We start from the raw sequence: 20,591 nt of genomic DNA on the forward strand, positions 1-20,591 counted from the left end.
GACACTCTGAGAGCCCGTAACGGGGTGAAACATCCCTCATACATCCATCACCACTCACCGGTCAGGGTGAGGGGGAGCCCACCCTGATTTGTGTGGACAAGACTCGCACTGAGGCTCTCCAGCACCTGGGCAAGGAGCTTTCTGTGTGTCCCTGTCGCGGGGCCTTGTGGATGTGGCCCTTGAAGGGCAGAGCAGGGGGAAGGGAGCCCAGCCTCAGCGCCGCACGCAGAGCGTCGTCCCTCCCTGTGCCTTTTCCGGAGCAGCCTCCGAAGGCGCAGGGAGCTGGTGCCAGTGATTTCTTTTTCCACTGCCAAAAACTGAAAGGGAGCCAGGGCGAACGGGGACAATGTTTGTATTGTCGAGGTGAGATTTTTTTTTGTTGTTGTTGTTTTGGTCTGGGCTTTTTTGCTTGTTTTTGCTTTATTTTAATATCTGTTAATTGGCCGTCCTCCTCCTCGTGCCAAAGCCCAGCACTTGTGCATCCTGATGCAGCTCCAGCCCACATCCGACTCGCGTTAGCCGGGGGAAGAATGGAGGCATTGTAACCACCCCGGTGGGGAGCTTTGGAGCCGAGGTGTGAAAGTGGAGCCGGCTCCCTGGGACGGGACGCTCCCTGCCCTGTGAAGGCTCTCATTTTCCCCTGCTGCCAGGTTTTACAGTGTCCTCTGCTGCTCCCTCGCTTCCCATAAATAACAGAAACCAGGATGCTGCCCACCCTGGGTCCCTTCCAGCACCCTGACCTTTCCGGCAGACCGCTGAAGAGCCTTCCCGGGATGAAGTGCCTGGTGATGCTGCTCCCCCAGGACAGGCAGCCGGAGGCAGGCAGGGTGTGAGCAGCAGCAGATGAGATCACCTGCCAGCAGCAGCAGGGAAACTTCATCCTCCTTCGCTGTGAACCTGGAGCAGACTTTCAGACGCGAACTGCGTGATCCTGGAAAGAGTCTCTGGCCTGGGAAATCCTTCATTTTCCTTCTCCTTTCTGTTTGTTTTCCTCCTCCCAGAGATGTCTAGACTACTAAGGAGCAGTGTTTATCTCCTGTGAGCCGCACTGAGCCTCACTGTAAGGGCATGGAAAGCTTTTCTTCAGCCGCCCTGTCGTGGTGATAGCACCCCGGCCAGGCTGTAAAATGCCTGCTTGATCCTGCATCCCATGCTCTTCTTTCCCTTGACGAATAGGCAGCACTGCTGTTATCTATGGGCTGCACGGAGCATGGCAGCGCCGGGGAGCTGCACTCATCAGTGGCCTCAAAGAAAAACTTCTGAAGAAAGTAATCAGGAAACCAGTGCACAAACCACAGTGTACCAAATCACCAGCTTCTGGTCCATCGAGGGTACCTGCAGCATATCGACCTCCGGCCTGCCTGCTTGTTTGTGTGTTGTTTGTTTCTTTTTTCCATCATCTCCCTGAATTCCCTCTTTAATTTTAGCAGAAACCGAGGTGTGCATTCCAACCGTAAGGAAACGTAGACATAAAACAACACTTCGGCCAGATTTTCACATCCCTACCAGCCATGGAGAAGACCAGATCTGCAAAGAGAGATAAGCACACAGCACACACCCCTCCCAGTGCCCCATCTGGAAAAAACGGCCTCCGTGCTGCATGCTGAATCCTGCAAATGCTGATCTGCAATGTTCCTCGTGTCCTATAATTTTTCTCTCCGGGGATGTCAACAGCAAGCCCACGGTCAGAAATAACTTGCTGCTTCTCCCTCCATCAGCTAGGTCTAACAGAGGACAAAGAGGAAATGTTCTTCCCTGTTCGTTGCAGAGCGTCTGAGCTATAAAACGGGGCCAAATGGCCTCCCCCTGCGCACAAATAACAACAGGAGATAGATCCATATGCAATCGAGTGTAGGATAAATGTGCTTAGCTGATCATTCATTTCCTAATATTTTTTTATGAATAGGCTTAACTTATGGTAAGATGGGACTTTATGGTCCTGTAAGTCTTGCTCATGTCAAAACAAATGAACTAGCCATCCTATGGGGGAACTATCAATCCAATATATGTGTGCGTATGGGTGTGGGGAGTCAGACCTATTATACCTTTAAGAGCAAATTAGATGCTGTTCCTATGATTCATAATGCTATATATCTAATGGCATGACTCGTCATCTAGAAAATAAACGTTTTGAGCCAGTTTCTCATCTCATAAATTTCCCCTCTGGCACTGAAGGACATAAACTAAATGGGCTGACTCACAGGCAAACAATACAATTTGGATACTTTTAAATGAAAGACAAAATTGCCTTAGGGCACAGAGGGGCGTTGAGATGCCGGGGAGCTGCTGGCAGAGCAGGGGCAGCGCTGCCAGGGGGCAGAGCCGGTCCCGGGGAGCCCTTGCAGAGCCTGGTGGCTTTGCACAGCTCCCTGCCTTGGTGTGGCCACCACGGCCAAGCATCTGCTGTGGAGCTGGAGGTGTCGGAGGTGGGCTCGTAACTCTGCCTGCTGCCTCCTGGCAGGGAGGGGAGGCTGCATGCTGCTGAGCGAGGCGGCAGGGAGGGCAGGAGATGCCTCGGGGGGATGCTCTCGGCTGGAGGTGCCCGCTCCGAGGCAGGAGGGAAAGGGACCCTCGGGCACCGCAGAGCAGGGAGGTGCCCACATGTTCTGGTTGCAGCTCTCCTGAGGCTGCAGCTGCCCGTGGGACAGCTCTCAGCACCTTCCCTGCATCCGTTGTCCATTGCTCTTGGTCGTCCTCTGCCACCGGGCTCCTGGACGAGATTATGGGGAGTTAATGGAAAGAAGCATGGGCTTGGTCTGAACACTTGGCTCCAGGGCTGGGAGGACTATGGACAGAGCTCCCAAAGCTCCCTGAGACCCTTCATTTGTGCCTAGCGTTTCTGTGGGGCCAGCGAGCATCCCCAAGGGGCAGGCAGGCGTCTCTTCGGAGAGCACGGAGCCTCCTAACGCAGCGGTGAGCAAGAGCTCCATGCGCAAGGAGCCCCTTTCTGCACAATCTTACCTATTTCCCCCTCGGCTTGCTCCTGCCACTTCCCCGCCCTTGTAGGCAGGAAAACCCTGAAAACGCCTGGCTGGGCATCCATCCTGCTGAGCACTGGGGGAGGCTGAGCACCAGCATGTGCCAGCCGGCCGCTCCTCCGTCAGCGAGGGTCGGGAAATGGGAGGCTGCAGCCCGCGGTAACCCTGTTACTGCATGGAGGGGCGCCCGCCCTAATGAGTGCAATTGAAGGCCGCATCGATTAGCTAACCTCGTTTGCGCGAAGGCTGACACAAGGCAGATGATGGCTGTGTACCTGCAGGATCTAATTACAACGTGGGTAAGGCTGGGCAGGCGCAGCGGAGGGGATTGCTCATCCAGCGTTGCACTTAGCATGGAAAAAAAAAAAAAGCCGAAGGGAAGGATTGACTCTTGGATTTGGCAAAAGGGCAGGGATGGAGTGGGTGGGATTTCTTCCCCAGGCTGAGGGTTGCGCAGGGGGTTTGTGGCCAGGGAGGGAGCGTGCTGAGCAGTGGGGTTGGGGTGACAGCCGAGCGGTGCTGCCGGTGTGACAGTGCAGAGAGTGCCAGGGTGCTGCCGTGACCGGGCGGGGGGACGGGGCACTGCAGGCAGTGAGCTTGTGGGGACAGGAGGTGGCACAGCGCGTGTCCGTGTGGGTGGTGGGGACGGGGCAGGGCGGAGGGAGCAGGCAGAGGCACGGGGGACACACGGGGTGGGACACGTTCCCCTGGGCGTCCCCACAGGGACCCTCCTGACACCCCCATATGGCCCCTGGGGGGGTCGAGGCTCTGGGCTGGGCACAGGAGAGGAGCCGTCCCTGCGCCTGTCCTTCAGACCCTTATTTGCAGGGCATCCGCTGCCCGGTCTCTTTGTCATCCTTTATTTTTTTCAGACGACCTAGTTATTTGTCACCACTGCCTGCTGTGTGCGCAGAGCACTCGAGCTCGCTGAGGCAGCACGGCTGCTGCCTGCTACCTGCATCCATCCAGCGTTATGGGGCTTCGGTGCCTTCTGCAGCCCCCGAGGGAGCCCAGGGCCCACTCCTGTGGGCCTCTTTCTGTTTCTGTCCTGCCCAGACCCAGCAATCTCTGCGGACAGGCACCCACACCCATCTAGCCGTGTGCCAGATAGGCTCCGTTCTGCCTTCCACGCTTCCCATTACTTTGTGATGCCCTTTCCAGCCCGGTTCTTTAATTACTTCCTAAAGAACGAAGTAAAATAACATCACATTTTCTCTCTCTCAGTGTTTTTTCCCCCTTCTGGAACAGTCCCGCTCCGCAAATGTCTGGGAGCAGAGGTATGGCAGAGGCAGGCGCCGTGCTGAAGGTGCCGGTGTGTTTGGGGAAAGCGGCACAACCCCAAACAATAGCAGCCCTGACGTCAGGCTCTATTTATACCTCCTCCTTTCATAAACGTCCCCGGGACGGTGCTTTTCCTATAGTTCTCTGCTAAATGCCACATCCCCCGGAGCTGTCCCTGTCCCCCCAAAGGGCACGCTTTATCTGCAGGGTGTGACCCGGCGGCGCGGGCGGTATCGCCGGGGCCAGGCATCCGCAGGCTGCGGCTCCCGCAGCGCTGCCGGGCGCGAAGGAGGGTCCGGGAAGGCAGCCCGGCCCCGAAATGTGCGTGCCAAAAGGTTAAAGGCATCCCAAAGAGGTTTGTTCGAGCGGGTGGTGGGGTGGGTTTTCTAGCGGAGTCGGTTTTAGCTCTGGCTGGGTTTGTGTGCGGGGAGAGACGCTGGCTTCGATGCCCATGGGACAGGCAAAGGGGAGCGGGAGAAGCCACCGTAAAACCACTCGATCTGAGCCGAGCAGCCTCTGGGGTGAGGGGTGCCCCGTCCTGGACCATGGGCACCCCATCCCAAGCTGGAGGCTCCATGGGGTCAGACTGGGGAGCTCTGCGCAAGAAGTTCAGCCCCGGATGGCAGCGGGTGGGCGCTGGTTTGGGGCTCAGTTTGCTTTACGGGAGCTCCTGGGCAGGCTGAGGGCAGCCTGCAGAGGGAGGGCTTCCAGCTGGAGAGCTCCCACAGGTACCTGGTGGGGTTGGTTTTCCTGATACTGCAGTTTTTTCTTGTGAATATCCCTTATGCGAGTGAACGAAGCACTGGTTTGCTCGCAGGAGGCAGCGTGAGTAGCACCACGTGAGAGGGATGGAAGTGGTCTGTGTCGTGGGGTCACTGCATGGGGTCAGAAACACTCGGGGGATGGACATGAGGAAAAGTTTCACTCCAACAGCACTGAAAGGTCCCCTAGAGGTGATGTCCTGTGTCACCAAGGGGCTCGTGTTTGCGTTTGGGGCAGCTCGGTCCTCCATCACAAGAGCCCTCCGTGCATCGTGCCGACACTTCCCATCCCCACCCCACAGCAGCACCCGGGGGGAACCCCAATCACTGTTATGAGGGAGCTACAGCCCAGGGAGGTGAAATGCCTCACCCAGGGCCATGCAGGGAGCCGGTGGCAGGGCAGGGCGGACCCCGACCCCCCCCAGCATTTCCCAAAGCCCACGCTGTGCACATGCAGCGCTCAGCAGCGCACGGCTGAGCTGCCGGCCGCCTTTCCCCGCGTGCTGAGCGCTCACGGTCACGCTTTGTGTTCCCACGGCAGGCTTTCAAGGGCGCCCTGATGAGCTCCTACTGGTGCTCGGGGAAAGGCGACGTGATCGAAGACTGGTGCAGGTGCGACCTCAACGCCTTCGATGAGAACGGACTGCCGAACTGCAGCCCCCTCCCGCAGCCCATGTACGTATCCCCGCGAGCCCCCGCAGTCCCCAGCGCCAGCCCCGGTCCCGTGGGACGTGGCTCAGCCCCTGGGCACCTCCTGCCCTGCATCGTTGAGCCCAGGGCTGCGGGCCAGGGCGCCTCGCTGCCTGAGTGATGCCTTTAGGATATCCTGGCTCCGGCTGTGGCCCCTGGAAGGTTTCCTTGCAGATTTTCATCACCCGATTAGCAGGGCTCGTAGAACGGGATTTCAAATGCTGAAAGAAATGGAATTACGGCGCAATTCATTGCGGCTTGTCAGAGTGAGAGCAAATAAGGAGCAAAGTGATGGGGAATTAGCTGAGAAAGCAGGAAGACTGGCTCCAGCGAGCCACGAGGAGCAGAACACCTTAGCGAGCCAACATCCTTAGCGGGGAGTCTTTTCCCATCCTGAGTTCAACAAACACACTCATATGCGTGGAGCCAGACGCTCCATAGCCCCACATTGTGTTGTGTTTTGTTGTGTTGCTGCTCAGCCCCGTACAGAGCAGCACCTCGGTGCTAGCACCACCAGCAGCCCAAAGCTGTTCTGCCTGCCCCTGTACCCCACTCTGGTCCTCGCAGCACTCTGTGCACAGCTGCCCTGGTTTTCCTTTTGCTCACGCCCATCAGAGGCTTGCTCGTTTGCAGCTGGGTAAGCTCACAGCCACACCTGCCCCTTCTTTGCTCACTCCCAGGGCAGCCCAGACCCTCCCTTCGTGTAGGCTCAGCCCCACTGGGCTACGTGGAGGTTATATTGGGTCCTCCCCTATTCTCTTGCTCCTGGGCAGTTGGTCCTTGGTTCTCCGTAGAGCTGCTGGAGCTCAGCAGCTCTCCTAGGAGATGAAGCCTCCTGCAGACAGGATATTTGGGGTTGTATGGGACTCTTGTAGGAGCTGGGAGGTAAGAACACCCACCCCAATAGGCTGCACCTAGCTGGCAGCTTCTTTCTTCTGTGCTCACCTACCAGCTCTCCCTTCACCCCCCTGTTCCCATGGTCTGTGTGCACGTCCCTGTGTGTGAAGGTGAGAATTTGGGGCTTGTGCTGCTGGGAGAGGGGATCCCCTGGGAAGGGAGCTGATGTCTTCTTTGGTTTCCTCCTGCCCAGCCTGCGGCTGTCCCCGAACGTGGAGCCCTCCAGCACCGTGGTGTCTCTGGAGTGGCTGGACGTGCAGCCTGCCATCGGGACCAAGGTGTCCGACTACGTCCTGCACCACAAGAAGGTGGACGAGTACACGGACACGGACCTCTACACAGGTGGGTGGCACTGCTGCGGGACGGCTCCGTGCGCTCCGGAGGGCGCACAGCGGTGTGTGCGGCGCTGAGCCTTCCTGGGTGTCCTCCTTGGAGCTGCTGCTTCTGTGCAGAAAGGCGCAAAGAGCGGAGGCGTTAGGTGTGGTGTTGACAGCTCCAGGAGAGGTTTCTGAAGGCTTCTGCGGAGACGTGTATAGGAGGGGAAGGGGAAAAACAAAAATACAGTGTGGCGGAAGGAAGTGATTTGCCTCTTTTGGGTAGGAGAGCTGTGAGCTGGAGTTCTTGAGTGAAATGACTTGAAGTGACTGATCCATCAGCCTGACATGCTTTGGGGTGGTAGGTGCAGGGGGAAGGTCAGCACGCAGCAGCCAAGGGCTGCACCGGTCTGTTCCACCGAGTGGGGGTTGCGTGCCAGCAGTTAGAAGGACACTTTGAGTTACCTTGCACAGCCAACAAGGCAATCTGAAGCCTGCGATGTTTAGAGGCGTCACTTATGCAGCACATAACTTCTCCGGGGGAACCTGAACCTTCCCTGGGCTGGAGCTCAGTTTTCAGCTCAGGCTTGGGCTGAGCGCTCTGTGCCCTGCAAAGGCTTTGTCAGCAATTCAAGCCGTGCTCCAGGAGCTGCTGGGCAAGGTGCAGGGATGTGAAGGACGGAGCTGGATTTGAGCGAATCAATGATTTATTTCGGAAAACATCACTGGAGGCCTTGCGTGATGCTACTGCTGCTTAGAAAACCAGGCAAAACCTCCTACTGTGTTCTGCTCAAGGACTTTGGGTTTAGCTCATTAAAGAGGTTCGTGGGAGATGCCAGAGGCAGCCTGGTGCTGGCTGAAGCTGAGACCTGCCTTCTGCAAAGGGCCCCAGGTGCTGGCAGTACCACATCTTCCCCACCTCTGGCTGGGGGGGCTGCAGGAGAAGGTTTCCACCTGCAGCTGGAGCGAGGCATTGCGAGGGCTTGTGGACGGGGTGATCAAAAACCTCCTTTGTTTAAAGGTTGGGCTCAGTCAGCTTGTGGCAAGGTGTGCGTGGCCAGGCTGTCTGCAAGGACATGGCTGAACGTGGGCACAGGGCTGGTGCTGCTGTGGCTGCTTTTACCATCAGATGCAAACTTTTGTTCCGTAAGATCTAGACTTTTCCTGTTGGGGAGAGCCGGAGCCCCCCATGAGAAGGAGCTCTTCTTCCCTGCTCCTACATCAGTCCTACCCTGCAGAAACTTCCTCCTGCACCTTCTTGCCAGGGTTGTGTTTCCACTTTCTTTATTCCTTGGTGTACAAAAGGTGAAGCGTGGAGGAAGGCTTGCTCTTTGTCTTGGAGGGGCGCACTCCAATAACGGGGAAGGAAAACAAGCCACCGAAGCACCGTGTTTGGGATGGGGATTCCAGATTGCTCACACTCTGGTCAGGCGAGGCCAGACCGGGGAAATGTGGGGTTGCTCCTTTGAAGTGGCTGGAGCTCTGCCTGGCAGCCAGAGTAGGAAATGCAGATTATTATTATTATTTTCTTTTTATGACTGCCATGTGTTAGGCGATTGAATTCATTGTGAGGAGCTGCCCTCCCCTCTACCTGCTCTGGGGGACTGTTCAGGACAGAATGACCCCATTAACAATTAAAGAGAAAAGCCAATCCTAAGCCTCTCCTTTTTTTCTATGCTGTTTATAACCAAACAACATTCCTTCCTTCATTCCTTTCTTACCCTACAGGCCCCTGATTCCAGATGACTTGACTCTTGCAAGTACCTTGCATAGGTTTGCAGAGCTGCTGGCTGCTACAGCTCTCAGGCTTTGCTTGGTACCGTGCTGCTTCACCCTGACCCAAAACCCAGCCGTGGGGATTTCCTCACCACCATCACCCGCCCGACGCGCTGCAGCATGGCTCCATCCCGTCCGAGCAGCATGCACAGAAAAAAGAAAATGAAGTCAACCCTAGAAGGGGGTTGCAGGAAGGGAGATTTGGAGGGGGTTATGGATATTGTCAGGTCTTCCTTCCCCACCAGCCCTGTGGCCGCTGGCAGGTAGGAGCAGGTTGCTCCCGTTGCTGGAGGTGCTCCTAGGGCAGTGCTGGGAGGATCTTGCCAGGTGTGAAGGCTCTTGAGAATGCTGCTCTTCACCCCTTGGATCTCTTGAGTTAAAGCATATAGTTTTTTTTATGGTTGTCTTTTTATTGCAGTTGTAGCCATTTCTTACTGTGATCCCTGGCACTAGCTGTGATCTTCAGCCCTGTGGCAAACTTCACTTGTGGCTGGTACCTGGCCGCTGCCTTCTGCCCCCTGCAAAAAGCTTCCAGGCTCCCCTCCCATACTTGCAAAACTCCTCGGCCTCCCTCTTGCTTTGCAACTGGAGGAGGAAGCCTTTCCCTTGAGCCACCAAATATCTGCTCCTCTTCTTCCTGGAGCTGAGTCAGGAGCGAGGCTGGGAGCTGGTTGAGCGCACGTCCCCTGCTCCTGGGATGGGGCAGAAGCAGCCGGGAGCTGGTGTGGGTCGGCTGCCCCCTGGCTGGACGTGGTTTATAAAGAGGCTTCTTACTGGTGCTTGGAAGTGCACAGCCCTTGGACCATCTGATGCTAATAGGAGCAGTTCCCGAGGTGAACTTGTGTGCGAAACAAACCACGCTTTCAACACCACCGCGTGGGGAGAGAGCGTCTCTCTGCTCGGGAGCCAGCGGAGAAGACAGAGAGCAATTACATCCCAAACTGTTTATTAAAACTTGTGGAAATTACTCATAACTCCATGTGTGCGATGGCTTTGTAGTTGAGTGATGCTCTTTGTTTGAACATGAGGCTCTTGAAGAGGGCGCAGGCGCGTGTGTGTGTGCGCGGCCGGGCCGCCAGCGCATTATGTCATGGACGAAGCAGGCGCTGCACTTGAGAGAGGGAGAGAGAGAGAAATGTGTTTTACAGGGTGAGGTACAAACTGAAATGGCTGTGAACATCTGGAACTGATATTAGGCTTGGAAAATGTTTTCTGTCACTCCAACACTCCTCTGGAGGAAGGTTTCTGAAGTTAAGAAGCTCCAAAGGGGATGAGGGGGAGGGACGAGGGGATAATGTGACCACCGTGCAAAGTGCTTTTTATTTCTCTGGCCAGGTTGCCATAGCCAGGCTGTGTCCCTGCCCCTGTCAGATGAGGGACAGGGGGTATGTCCCCTCTAACAAGTGCTTGTTGTGGTGGCCTCACTTCAAAGGTCCCCAGCAAGAGCTGAGCCCTGCCATGTAAAATGTTCCTGTGCGTGGGGCACCGCGTCCTCCAGCCAGGGAGGGTTGAAAGCCACTTGCCTTAGGAGGCTGGGTCCTGATGCTGTGTTTCCCCTTACTATGCCTTAAACCCCTCTGCCGAGAACCTCACCTGGTGGAGGCAGCGGTTGGTGAAGGCTGGCCTTGGTCCATCCTCCTCCTCACCTCTGTTCCGTGCACACATCTCCCCAGGCTGCGCAAGCGCGGCGCATCCTGCCCCAAAATAACCCGAGTGATGAAGGGTGAAATCTTTGGGCGTGGGTGGGAGCAGGCAGACCTGTGCGTGGCTTAGCACCCACCTGACCTCGGCCGTGATCCCCACCACAGGGGGGGATTTCACGTGGGTGGGTGCAAGGGGGGGCTCTGGGGCTTTTGTGCTGGATCCCATGTTTGTGCATGTGCACCAGGTGCCAGGGCAGACGGAGCTGCTTCGTGCCGTGGTGGGTGGCGGGCACTGATGCACCCAGTGTGGGGCTTCGGTGCGCAGGAGAGGACCGGCCAGGCTCTGTGGCTTGGGGGTTGCAGTGATGAAGAGGCTCCTTGGTGGCTGTCCCTGCTTGGGTGCAAGGGGGTGGTGTTGTGGTGTTGCTGATCCCACCTCCCGCTCGTTGTGGTGGGGTGGCTGTTCAGCCTGGGGGCAAAAATAACTGTTAGCCAGAGGTTTAGAAATTAAAGAAAGCGCTTTAAATGCGCTCATAGCACGTGCACAGTGGGGCTGGGGGAGGACGGGGCAGTGGCTGTGGGCTTTGGCTGGGGTTGGGGTCCGTGAGCAGGGTCTGTGCCTCCCTCGGGTTGGTGGCTGCGTTGCTGCTGTGATGTTCTTGAGCTCCTCTGTCTCTTTCTCGATGTTCCTCTCCCCAGTGAGGTTTTACAGAGGCTGATGGGGGCTTTCTGCTGCGTGCTTCCTCCTGCAGTGCCCACATGGTGCTGTTGTTTCTCTGGATGCCCCTAGAGCAGCCCGTGCCAGCATCCTCTGCTCCCAGTGCTGCCTTCAGCACCCATCCTGCAGCCCCTCCACATTGCTTCAGGGCAGAAACTGTGGGACCACTTCTATAAAAAGCACCGAGGGTGCTCGCTCCATCTCACACCATTTCCCCCCTTCCCTCTGAACGAAAGCTGCCCTCCTCCAGCAGCAGGAGCAGGCTGCCCTGTGGGCAGTCCCTGGGTGTCATGGAGGGGCCTGCGGAGGTGCCCACCACAGCACCTTGTGAGCTTCTGAGGCAGGAAGGGGTTCTCCCACGTTTGGTAGAGGACGGGGAAACCCAAGACACAAATGACTTGTTTGAGGTCCTGGGAGCTGGGCGGTGAATTAAGCTCAGCACTAGGCCCTAAGCGTTGAGCAGTCTCGTTCCTTGGGCACGGAGCTGTCTCCTCCTGCTCGTGTTCCAGCATCCGGGTGGGTAGAAGGGGGAAAATGCAGAGCAATGAAGTGCCCTAGCCCAGTGTCTTCAGTTCCGTGAGGGCTTTAGGCTGTGATTGCCTGCGTCCTTCCAGTGGTGCCACTTCTGCAGCTTGGTGTGTGCCAGCAGGTGGGGATGTTGTGGGGCATTAGTTGGGACTGAGCACACAGCAGGGGATGCCACTCGTTTGCTTTTACACACCGGTGCTGCTGTTGGCCATGAGCTGCCACGTCCCAGAAGGACATGTCCCAACAGAGACCTCCAAGCTTTGTTTCTCGCAATGTGAGGGGATGCCGGCTGCTCCTGGGTCTCTTCTGCTCAGCACTGATCGCAGGTGTAAGAAGAGCGAGCCTTCATCCAGAGCAGCTCGTAGCCCTCCAAGAAAGGAGGGGAACAGAAGTGCAGGCTGCTGAATGAGTTTGTTGGAGGTCGCGTAGACCTTGGAGCAGGAGAACACAGCCTTGGGCTGTTCGGGTTGCATAGGGGCTGTCTGTTACACCACCACGGCCTGGCCATGTGCAGCAGGGCTGTGACACGGAGGAGAGCCACCGGCTGAGCTGCAGAGTGCCAGGGGAACAGGCTAGGTGGAATAACTTCTGGGAGCTGAGGGAATGGCTATATAAACCTGTGTCACCATTGCAGGCTTCTCCAGCACACTGCTGTTCTGCAGGGGACTCTCTGCATCCACATCTCCTATAAAAGAAAATGAAATAGGTCAAACCAGAAGGTTCAGTGCTTTGCACACTTGCAAGTTTCGCTCTGAATAGAGGCTGGAGCGTCTTATTTATAACTGCTGTGCTCTCAGAGCATCCTTCTGACGTGGCTGGGGCCGTACAGAGACGGCTGTGGAACACTTCCACACCCCCCTTGTGTGCAAGCTGTGCTGCTAGGCGTGTGAAAAGCAGCCACAGACTAGAAGAAGGAGAGAGAAAATGATTTGGCCAGAACAAGTACTGTGCCTGTCAGGAAGGAGTCGGTGTGCTCTCCTTACAACCAAGCTACCTCCTTAAAATAATCTTTAGAGCCCTATTTCCAAGCGGGCTGGGCACCGCAGAGGTGACATTGCACTTCAAAAGCTGTAGGAGCTTGAGGTCAGTGGCTACGTGAACATCCAGAGTCTTAATTAATGCCAACAAAGCGTGGAGGATATTCGGGCTGCAGTCTTCAAACCAGTTGCTGTTAAAGATGGCAATGATCTCGTGTGGGTGATACTGACTGCCGCTGTGAAGTCCTTCGGAGGCAAAGCGCTCTATACTGATGTAGGTGCCACAATTGTAGATGATTTTTTTGTTTGTTTCTATGTAGACCCAGGGGACACCAGCTCTGAGGCTGGTGGATCAGAGCTGAGGCTTGAAAAAGAAGCCACAATGTCTGGTTTCAGGAGATCACGTCTTCTGCAGCTTTCTCAGGGGTGTCTGTGTGTTTGGCTTCCACTCAGAAGGGTCTTGGAGCATCACTGGAGCAGAGAGAGACCTGATGGTGGTCACGAGCTGGTGATCTACCACTGCCAGTCTCCTACTCGGTCCCTACCTGCTGGCTCCTCGTTGACCTGTGTGGACCTCTGTGGGTTTGAGCAGGGGGTATTTGGCTGGTGGTAACAGCCCCTGAGGTGAGGACTGGCTCCCTCGGGTGCTGGGGGTGGAAATGCAGCAGCCGGGGCTCCTTGTGCTGCCGCCTCCTCTTTAACCAGCACACGGGTGAAGCTGTTTTCAATGCCCAGAGGACCTTACTCGAGCACTGAATCCACTTCACTTGTTAACAACAGGAAAGTTGATTCAAAAAGAAGCCTTTGAAGAGAAGGTCAAGTTTTTGGAAGCTGCTTCCTGGGCTGTGTTGTGTAATAACACCAAGCAAGTGCTTAATTTTGGCCATTACGCTCGCTGTGAAGCACTGACTTCTCTCCCACTGGGACAGCTGTAGTTATTTCCACCTACCAGTGTCATTTTTGTATCCTGGAAAGCAGAAGGGAGGTGGAGGGCTCTCAGCTCTCAATTAGAGTTGAGTCAGTCGCTGAAACATTTCATTAATTCACATTTCCATACGGTTGTTCCAGGCTTCTATTTTTATCTGCCCAGACACCTTTTGGACAGAGCCGGGCACTATCTTCGCAGTCTCCCAAATCCCTTCGTAGGTGGGGAGCTGGGGCTGGCCCTGGAGGATGGAGCAGTCTGGATGGTGCCGAGGGCTCGGAGCTTGCCAAGGGCTCTGCGCTCGGAGCCACCTCTGCCTCGTGGCACTGGGCAGCTGGAGATGCTCCCTTCTAGCAGAGAGGGCTCTGAACTTCTTAAATGGCAGTTAATGAGGCCAGGCATGGTTATTTTATTTTTTTTTTAAGGTCTGTAATTTTATCCCCTAGGATAAAGTTTCTCCTGATCTGGAAAAGTCAAGGCCACAAATCCGCCTTGTCAGAAAGCATCAGGAGAGAAGGCAGCTAACGCGGCTGGACTGCTCGTGGCATGCGAGCGCGTCAGTGAAACCTTTACGTGGGAGCCTTCATTGATTAGAAAAGCCTGTCTAGTCAATAAATTGTGACTGGGATTTGGAGGGAAGCTCGGTCTGCGTCTGCAGAGCTGGTGCTTGGCCATGCAGCCCAGAGAGAGTTGGAAAATGCAGGGCAAGGTGGATGCAACACGACCCTGCTCAGGGCGGAAAGCTGGGTGTGAGTGCTGCTACGTGTATGGGGCTCCCATCTGGGGCTGAGCTACACCCCGGCCGGCCTTCCCTGCCAGGGTTGGACCTTCCTGGAGGCTTCAAGTGTTCTTCTCTCTAACTAGAGCCTGAGATGAGGTCCTGAATGGGATGGTGAATCTGCTTTCCAGTCCTCTGCCTGCTGTTGGGGCTTCCCATGTGTGTGTTCATCTTGTCAGGAGGCTGAAATGCAATCTGGAAAGTTAGATAGCATCCCTCTGCACATCTGTGGAAAGAAAAAAAGGTAGGAAAGAGATCAAAGGAGGCACATAGGCTGCCCTGGAACAACCTATCCTGTCCTGTTTGAAGCCCAGGAGGTGCTCTGGGGACAGACAGAAGCCAGGGTGGTAAATCAGCCTTGCCCTGAATGTTACAGCTGTTCTCAGCTGGGATCCTGCTCTGCCAGCATCAAGGCTGATCTAGCCCAGGTGGGTCCATGCTAGGTGGCCCTTTGTCTCTCCATCCTGTGTGCCCTAAGGACCACCACCTCCCATCCCCTGCCTCCCTGCTCCCCAGGGTGCTGCTCTGGCTGAGCCGTGGCTCGAGGCGGATTGCTCCCTCTGTTCCCCGTGTTGCTTCGGCGTGAGGGAAGTTAAGCAAAAAACAGAGGGATTAAGCCTTGAGTCGGGGGATTTGCCAATTAAAATAGCTGCTCCTCCTGCAGGTTTCGTGTGATACAGGAGTAGGGGGAGACCCTCCCCGTCTCCCCTGTGACCCCTTCCCAGTTTGTTCAGCTTGCTGGGGATGGAGATGTGGCTCTCAGGGGGGAGGGGGCAGCTGGGTCTGTGTTACACTGCCCGCTGTTTGGATAGGATAAACCTTTCCTCCCCGTAATTGGGTGATTGGACTTGGGAGCTTTCTCAGATATTAATCTGGAGACCCCAGAGGGGGTCAGATTAGGTTATGGAGACAAAATAGGAAATACTGCTGTGGCTAGTTTGGGTTATGGGGGATAGAGGGGATATTCTGCAGCATTCCCCTGCTGGGTTCCCACTGACAGAGGGGTCAAGGAGCGGTCTTATCTCAGCATCACGTTGACTTGGTCTTTGCTGGGAGCGGCTGTCTCTGAACTCTTTCCTCCCCTGTAATCCTGCTGCTCCACGGAACAGGACCACGATCTCTCCTTTGAAATAGGGAGGGGTGGGCAGCGATGACCTGCTGCTGGGGCTTGCGAACAGAAACCTTTTTTTTTTTCTTCTCCCAAATGGGCATTGTGTCATGAGGAACCCTGGGGCAGAGACAGCTTCATTTTCTGAGCTGGTGTCACTTGGACAGTGAGATCTTCCTCCTTGCTATCCGGTTGGAGGGAAGGGTTTTATTTTTTTAGTGGTCCAGAGTGGGTGACTTACAGCAGTGGGCACATCAGTGCACACTTCCTTTTGTCCTGTGTGATAGATGTACAAGAGGAAGGACGTCGTGTCAGTCCCGTCAAAGCTGGCAAGATGAGCTTGTACCCAAGTACTTCAGAGCTGTGCTATTTAGGAATGCTGCACTGAAGCACCATCCTGGGGGTATTGGCGAAGGGAAATCCCCCGTGCCTGTGCTGAGACCCCTTTGGTGTGTGGGGTGAAGCCTGCACGCTGCCCTGGGAGCAGCTCCGAGCGCTCCTGGACGCGAGCTCTGCTGACACAGAGCTGGCTCCGGGCTGCAGCGCTGCTTCCAGCCCTCGTTTCTATTTCATTAACAGTGAGATGGCAGACGGGATGGCTGCTGATTTAATGAGGGAAGCTTCTGATCACAACCATTGAAGTGAAACCCCGAGGTTTTTCGTGGTGATTTGGTGACTCACCCTGACAAAGCTGGGGTAGGAAATACCTCGTTGGCTCCTTTTCCCGTGCAGCAGCCTGGCTCCTACACTTGCTTTGCTGTCCTTGGGCGAGCTGTCCTTGGGCCTGCCCTCACCAACACGAGCATTTTACACCCGCTGGTAAGACCTGAACTTCAGCCTCAGAGATCCGTGGTCCTGTGCAGCCTGGTCAATTAGCTGGCTTTAATGAGGCTCGCGCTTCGTTTCCCTGGTGCTAACCCTAAACACTGTCCTGGGGGGACTGGTGAGCTGGGGTGTTTGGGTACGGCTGGGGGACCCCACTGCCTTCTGCCCCGTGGCACACACGTGTGTGTACACGTGGGGACACTGAATGCAGGAGTGCGGAGCAGCTAGCACCACGGCTGTCCTGGGAGAAAAGAGCTTGCATGCGGTCACAGATAATACTTGGCTTTCCTTTATCCTCTGTGTCATCTGTGGAAATCAATAAATCTCACTGACTTCATTGTACAGCCTGGGAAATTGAGGCACTCAGTAGTAATGGCCAGAAATTGTTTGTGGAGTCTTGTTCAGAGGAGCCAGTTAAGAAGAAGTGGTCTAAGCTCATGTACAGTTAATATTTACTGTGATTTTTTTCCTCTCAAGCCACAGAATTTTACACTTGGCTTCAGGCTATTTTCAGTTCTGTTTCCAGTTCCTGTAGGCAACCTCGGTGTCTTTTTGGTAAATGGAGCATGTCAAACCCAGGCGAGTGTGCCCATCCTGCCAGGGGCCGAGGCGAGCAGGAGCTCCCGCGAGGCACTGAAGAAGCCTTTGGGTCTGCTCCATCCTAACGCAGCCCCGGGGAGGTGTGTGCCGGCTGCTGTCCGAGAGCTCCCTTGGGGCAGCCCAGGGTCATGCATGGGGAGATGGCCACCGCTGGGGACCCTGATGGGACAGCATGTGGTGACTGCAGGGACTGTTCCCACTTGGTGTCCTGGCTTCACTCAAGGTCCTGCTGCAGCCTGCAGCTGATGGAGTCTCCCCTGTCAGACCCTCGGGACAGTGTCTGACTGCATGCCCGGACTCGGCACCCACCCTGGGATGAAGCCAGGAGCCCGTTGCCACCTTTAGGCTGAGAAGCTTTCTTTGCAAGTCCTCAAGGACGATCTAAGAGGGGCAGCAATAACTCCTTACAGTGGGGCACCAGGAGCACCAAGACCTGGAGGGCAGCTGCGTTCTCCCCTCCGTGGGATCTGGGGAGCGCTTCTGGTGCCTGCCCTGCCTCTGTGTGCAGAGTCCCGTCCCGATGCCGGGGCTTGTTGGGAGCAGGGATGGAACCAGTTTGTGAGCCAGGAGGGGGGCACGTAGGGTGCTCTGGGCATGGCTGGGCTCCGCAGCCAGCCAAAAAGGCACGCTGTGCTCGCCCCAGCTGTGCACTGCTGGGGTCGCTGCTCGGCATCTGCCTGTGTCCTCCAGCCGCAAGCAGCTGGCGTGTTCATTGGGAACACGCCGAGCTGCACTGGCACCGACCCCGCTTTGGTGCTGCTGGGTCAGCCAGCTCCATCCAGCTCTCGTTTGTGGGCCGATCCTGCACCCCAGGAGCTGCAGGAAGGGTGCTTCCCCCTGGGGTACCCTGCAAGGAGATGCCCACAGATGTGGGCAGACGGTGCTGCGGACGCCAAAACTGGGGTTGGAGGTGGGAAATTCCTTCCTCCCGGCACCCCAGCACTCGTCAGCTGACCTCCACGAGCACGTGATAGGTTCCCATTTATCTGCTAATATTAGCCATAAAACAATCCAGCTCTGTCCGTAATCCTGTTAGAGCCTTTGACTCTTGCTCCTGTGACTCCCAGCAGCTCTAATTGCGGATACTCATGCTCGTGATTAATGGCTCGGTTCATCTCCAGTGGCACCGGTTTTACATGCGAAGCCTGCTTCCCCCTGTAACGATTTGTGCAAAGGGGAAATAATCCCTGTTAGAAACCAGCAGCACAGAAATGCGGCGTTGGCATCTTGTCTTCATCTGGCCCTTCTGCCTCCTGTCCATCCTCTCACTCCTCTCCCCTCTGCCTTTCATCCCCGTGGTTACTGAGCGAACAACCCTAATTGCCGTGGGCTTTAATTTTGCTGCCCTGGAGCCGATAAATCACTCCGATGCGTGGAGCATTTTCATGCTCCTTAACAAAAGGAGTGGGATTTTCTCCTCCGCTGCGTGTTTTACAAGTGACTAATTGCATCAAGGCACCTTCGAAGCAATGACTTCATCAATTGCTCATCCTGCAGACGCACGGCTGGTTATATATGCCTGATCAGAATCCTACATTTATTAGGATTAATTTATTCTCCGATCATTTTTCTTCTGCCGCAAGGACAGGGAAGTTGAGTGATGTTACTTGCTCAGCTACGTAAGCACGATTTCTTGCCTCATTACTGAGCCTGAGATATTTTGGTTGCGTGCTGAAACTTCTCCAAATGAGAGTGAGTGATGTTATGTCTCAGACAGGAGTTATCTTGGGACACCACAGAAATCAAGTTATTTCAGGGTGCCTACAAATTGGCTTTAGATCCTCGCAGCCTTTCTTCTTAGCTTTCCCTCCTATTTGTCATGGGACACATGTCTGCGTGAGCAATAGTAAGCAGTTGGGGCTTTGTGTAAAGGGCTGGTGTTTCTCCCAGCTAGAAGCCATCTGAAAATGGGGACGCTTGCACTAGGTTAGCAAATCCTTCTGATGCCGCTGGCAAATGTGCTCACAAGCAGGAGGGGTGCTGAAGGACTGGCTGTATAAAAAGGGATGCAGCGAGCACGGGCTGAGCATCTCCAAGGAGGAGGCACTTGGACTGGTGAGGACAGAGCAGTAAACACGGGCGAATTCACACGTTTTCTTAAAAGCTGTGGTCAAACCCTTTTGCAGGAGTAGTGCCTGATAACAATTGCCAGAAGCCCTCGACTCCGCTCCTCGCCTCCCACCCCAGAAAGGCTCCTCTCGGGGAGGGACGGAGCTTGTTTGCAGCCAGGCAGGAATTTTGCCTCGTCTACTTCCAGTCTGGCGTCTGCCCTTAATTCACTGCTGGCCCCAGCGGTCGCCCGGGGGGATTTTGTAGCCGTTTTAATGGACCAAATGGGGTCACTTTGAACTGGAGCCGCGCGGCCTGGGGGGGCCGTGGCGATGCTGGGGAGCCTCAGCTGGCTGCTGGGCAGGGCTGGGGCGAGGAGGTGCAGGAGCGGGGATGGAGTTGGGAGGTTTCCTTCGGCTGGGGAGCGAGGGAGCCCACAGCACGGGCAGGGAGCATGCTCCTGCGGCGTTGGGGAGCTCAGGTTTGGCCGGGGAGCAGAGAAAAGGAGGTGACGGCTGTGGAGAGGTTGGCGGGAGGGCAGCACTGGACCTAGGAGCCGTGCTGAAGCCCGGAGCCGTATGGAGGCGTGCTTGTTTTGTTTTGCCAACAGCAAGCTGGCAAGAAATCGCCTGTTTTGATGGCAGATCTGCAGTCCTGCTGGCTGTCCAGCATGGGTTCGCATCGCCTCGATCAGGGCTGCCTCCTAACGAGGGGCAGAGCAGGGACCCAGCCGGCACGGAGCCCCTGTCCCACTCTCCCCATGGCAGGGGGCTTGCTTTGGGGTGGCCAAAAAGGGATGTTGCTGAAAAAAGCATGTCAAGAAGCAGGGGCTGCTGGTAACTGAGGGTCTTTGCCTACAGAGGGGGCTCCTGCACTGCCCGAGGCCGGCTGGGCTGGGGAGGCAGGAGCGGGGCTGCGGAGGCTGCCAGCTGACCTTTCTCAAACAGTTCATGGGTTTCCAGAGCAGCCGAGGTGTCAGCGGTGTAGAGCAGTCACAGCTTCCCAGGCACTGGAGGAGGAAGGCAGGGGGCACTCGAAAGGGGAGGAAAAGGCTCCGGCCTGGAAGGGTGGAAACCTTGCAACCCGTTAACTGTTTCTCCGCGGCGAGAGGCGGAAAGCAAACCAGGGTGTGTTTTGCTCCTGCGCCTCGCTCGCGCCCGTCCTTGCTGCCCTGCTCTCCTCTTGCCCTGCCTGGGCTTCTCTCCTGGCTCCTGCAAAGGCAGGACCTAGGTGGGGACTGGGAGGATCGAGGTGACAAATCGGCTCTGCCCCAGCACGTGGAGCAGACCTGGACCGAGCAGCGTGCTGGAAAGCAAAGCGTGCTCCAAGCAGAGTGCAGCATGAGCCAGGGACTACTTATGCAGAGCCCTCTGCTCTGATGAAGTCTCTGCAATCAGATTTAATTAACAGGCATGGGCACACAGGAAAAAAAAAAAGCCTCCTCAAGCCCTCTCCTAACCAGTGCGTTGCTCTGCGTTTTCAGCTATCTTTGCTCGCTGGAAGTGCGTTTGTCTTGAACAAGGGAAAGGGCTCGGAGCTGCGCCGTGGCAGCCCGGCAGTAACACGCTGTCATTCGCGGCTGACAAAGCTCGGGAGTAAATTAGCAGGCAGAGTCTGTGAAAGGAAATGTTTCCTTAAACGTTTCCATAAAAGCTAATTGGCCTGTAAGAGCCGCGTACCTGTGGGCGCGCGGCGTCCCAGGGGTTCAGCGCTCGGGGAAGCTATTCCTGGCTCTGCTAACAA

The 20,591-nt window shown here is 56.0% G+C and overlaps 1 protein-coding gene across 7 annotated transcripts in view; it reads left to right on the forward strand.

The window, feature by feature from the left end:
* Positions 1-20,591, forward strand: part of ASTN2 (astrotactin 2) — a 348,717-nt gene that overhangs the window by 253,765 nt on the left and 74,361 nt on the right. For 5 of the 7 annotated variants that reach the window (XM_013182791.3, XM_066980981.1, XM_066980983.1 and 2 more), the window contains 2 exons: positions 5,562-5,695; positions 6,801-6,949. In XM_013182791.3, the coding sequence (XP_013038245.2) occupies positions 5,562-5,695; positions 6,801-6,949 (283 nt within the window). Of the gene's footprint in view, positions 1-5,561; positions 5,696-6,800; positions 6,950-8,649; positions 8,786-15,953; positions 16,152-20,591 lie in introns of those variants that run through there. The other 2 variants (XM_066980984.1, XM_066980985.1) reach the window with 2 other exon arrangements.

The sequence above is a fragment of the Anser cygnoides genome, chromosome 20, assembly GCF_040182565.1.
Source record: "Anser cygnoides isolate HZ-2024a breed goose chromosome 20, Taihu_goose_T2T_genome, whole genome shotgun sequence".
NCBI classification, from domain to species: Eukaryota; Metazoa; Chordata; class Aves; order Anseriformes; family Anatidae; genus Anser; species Anser cygnoides.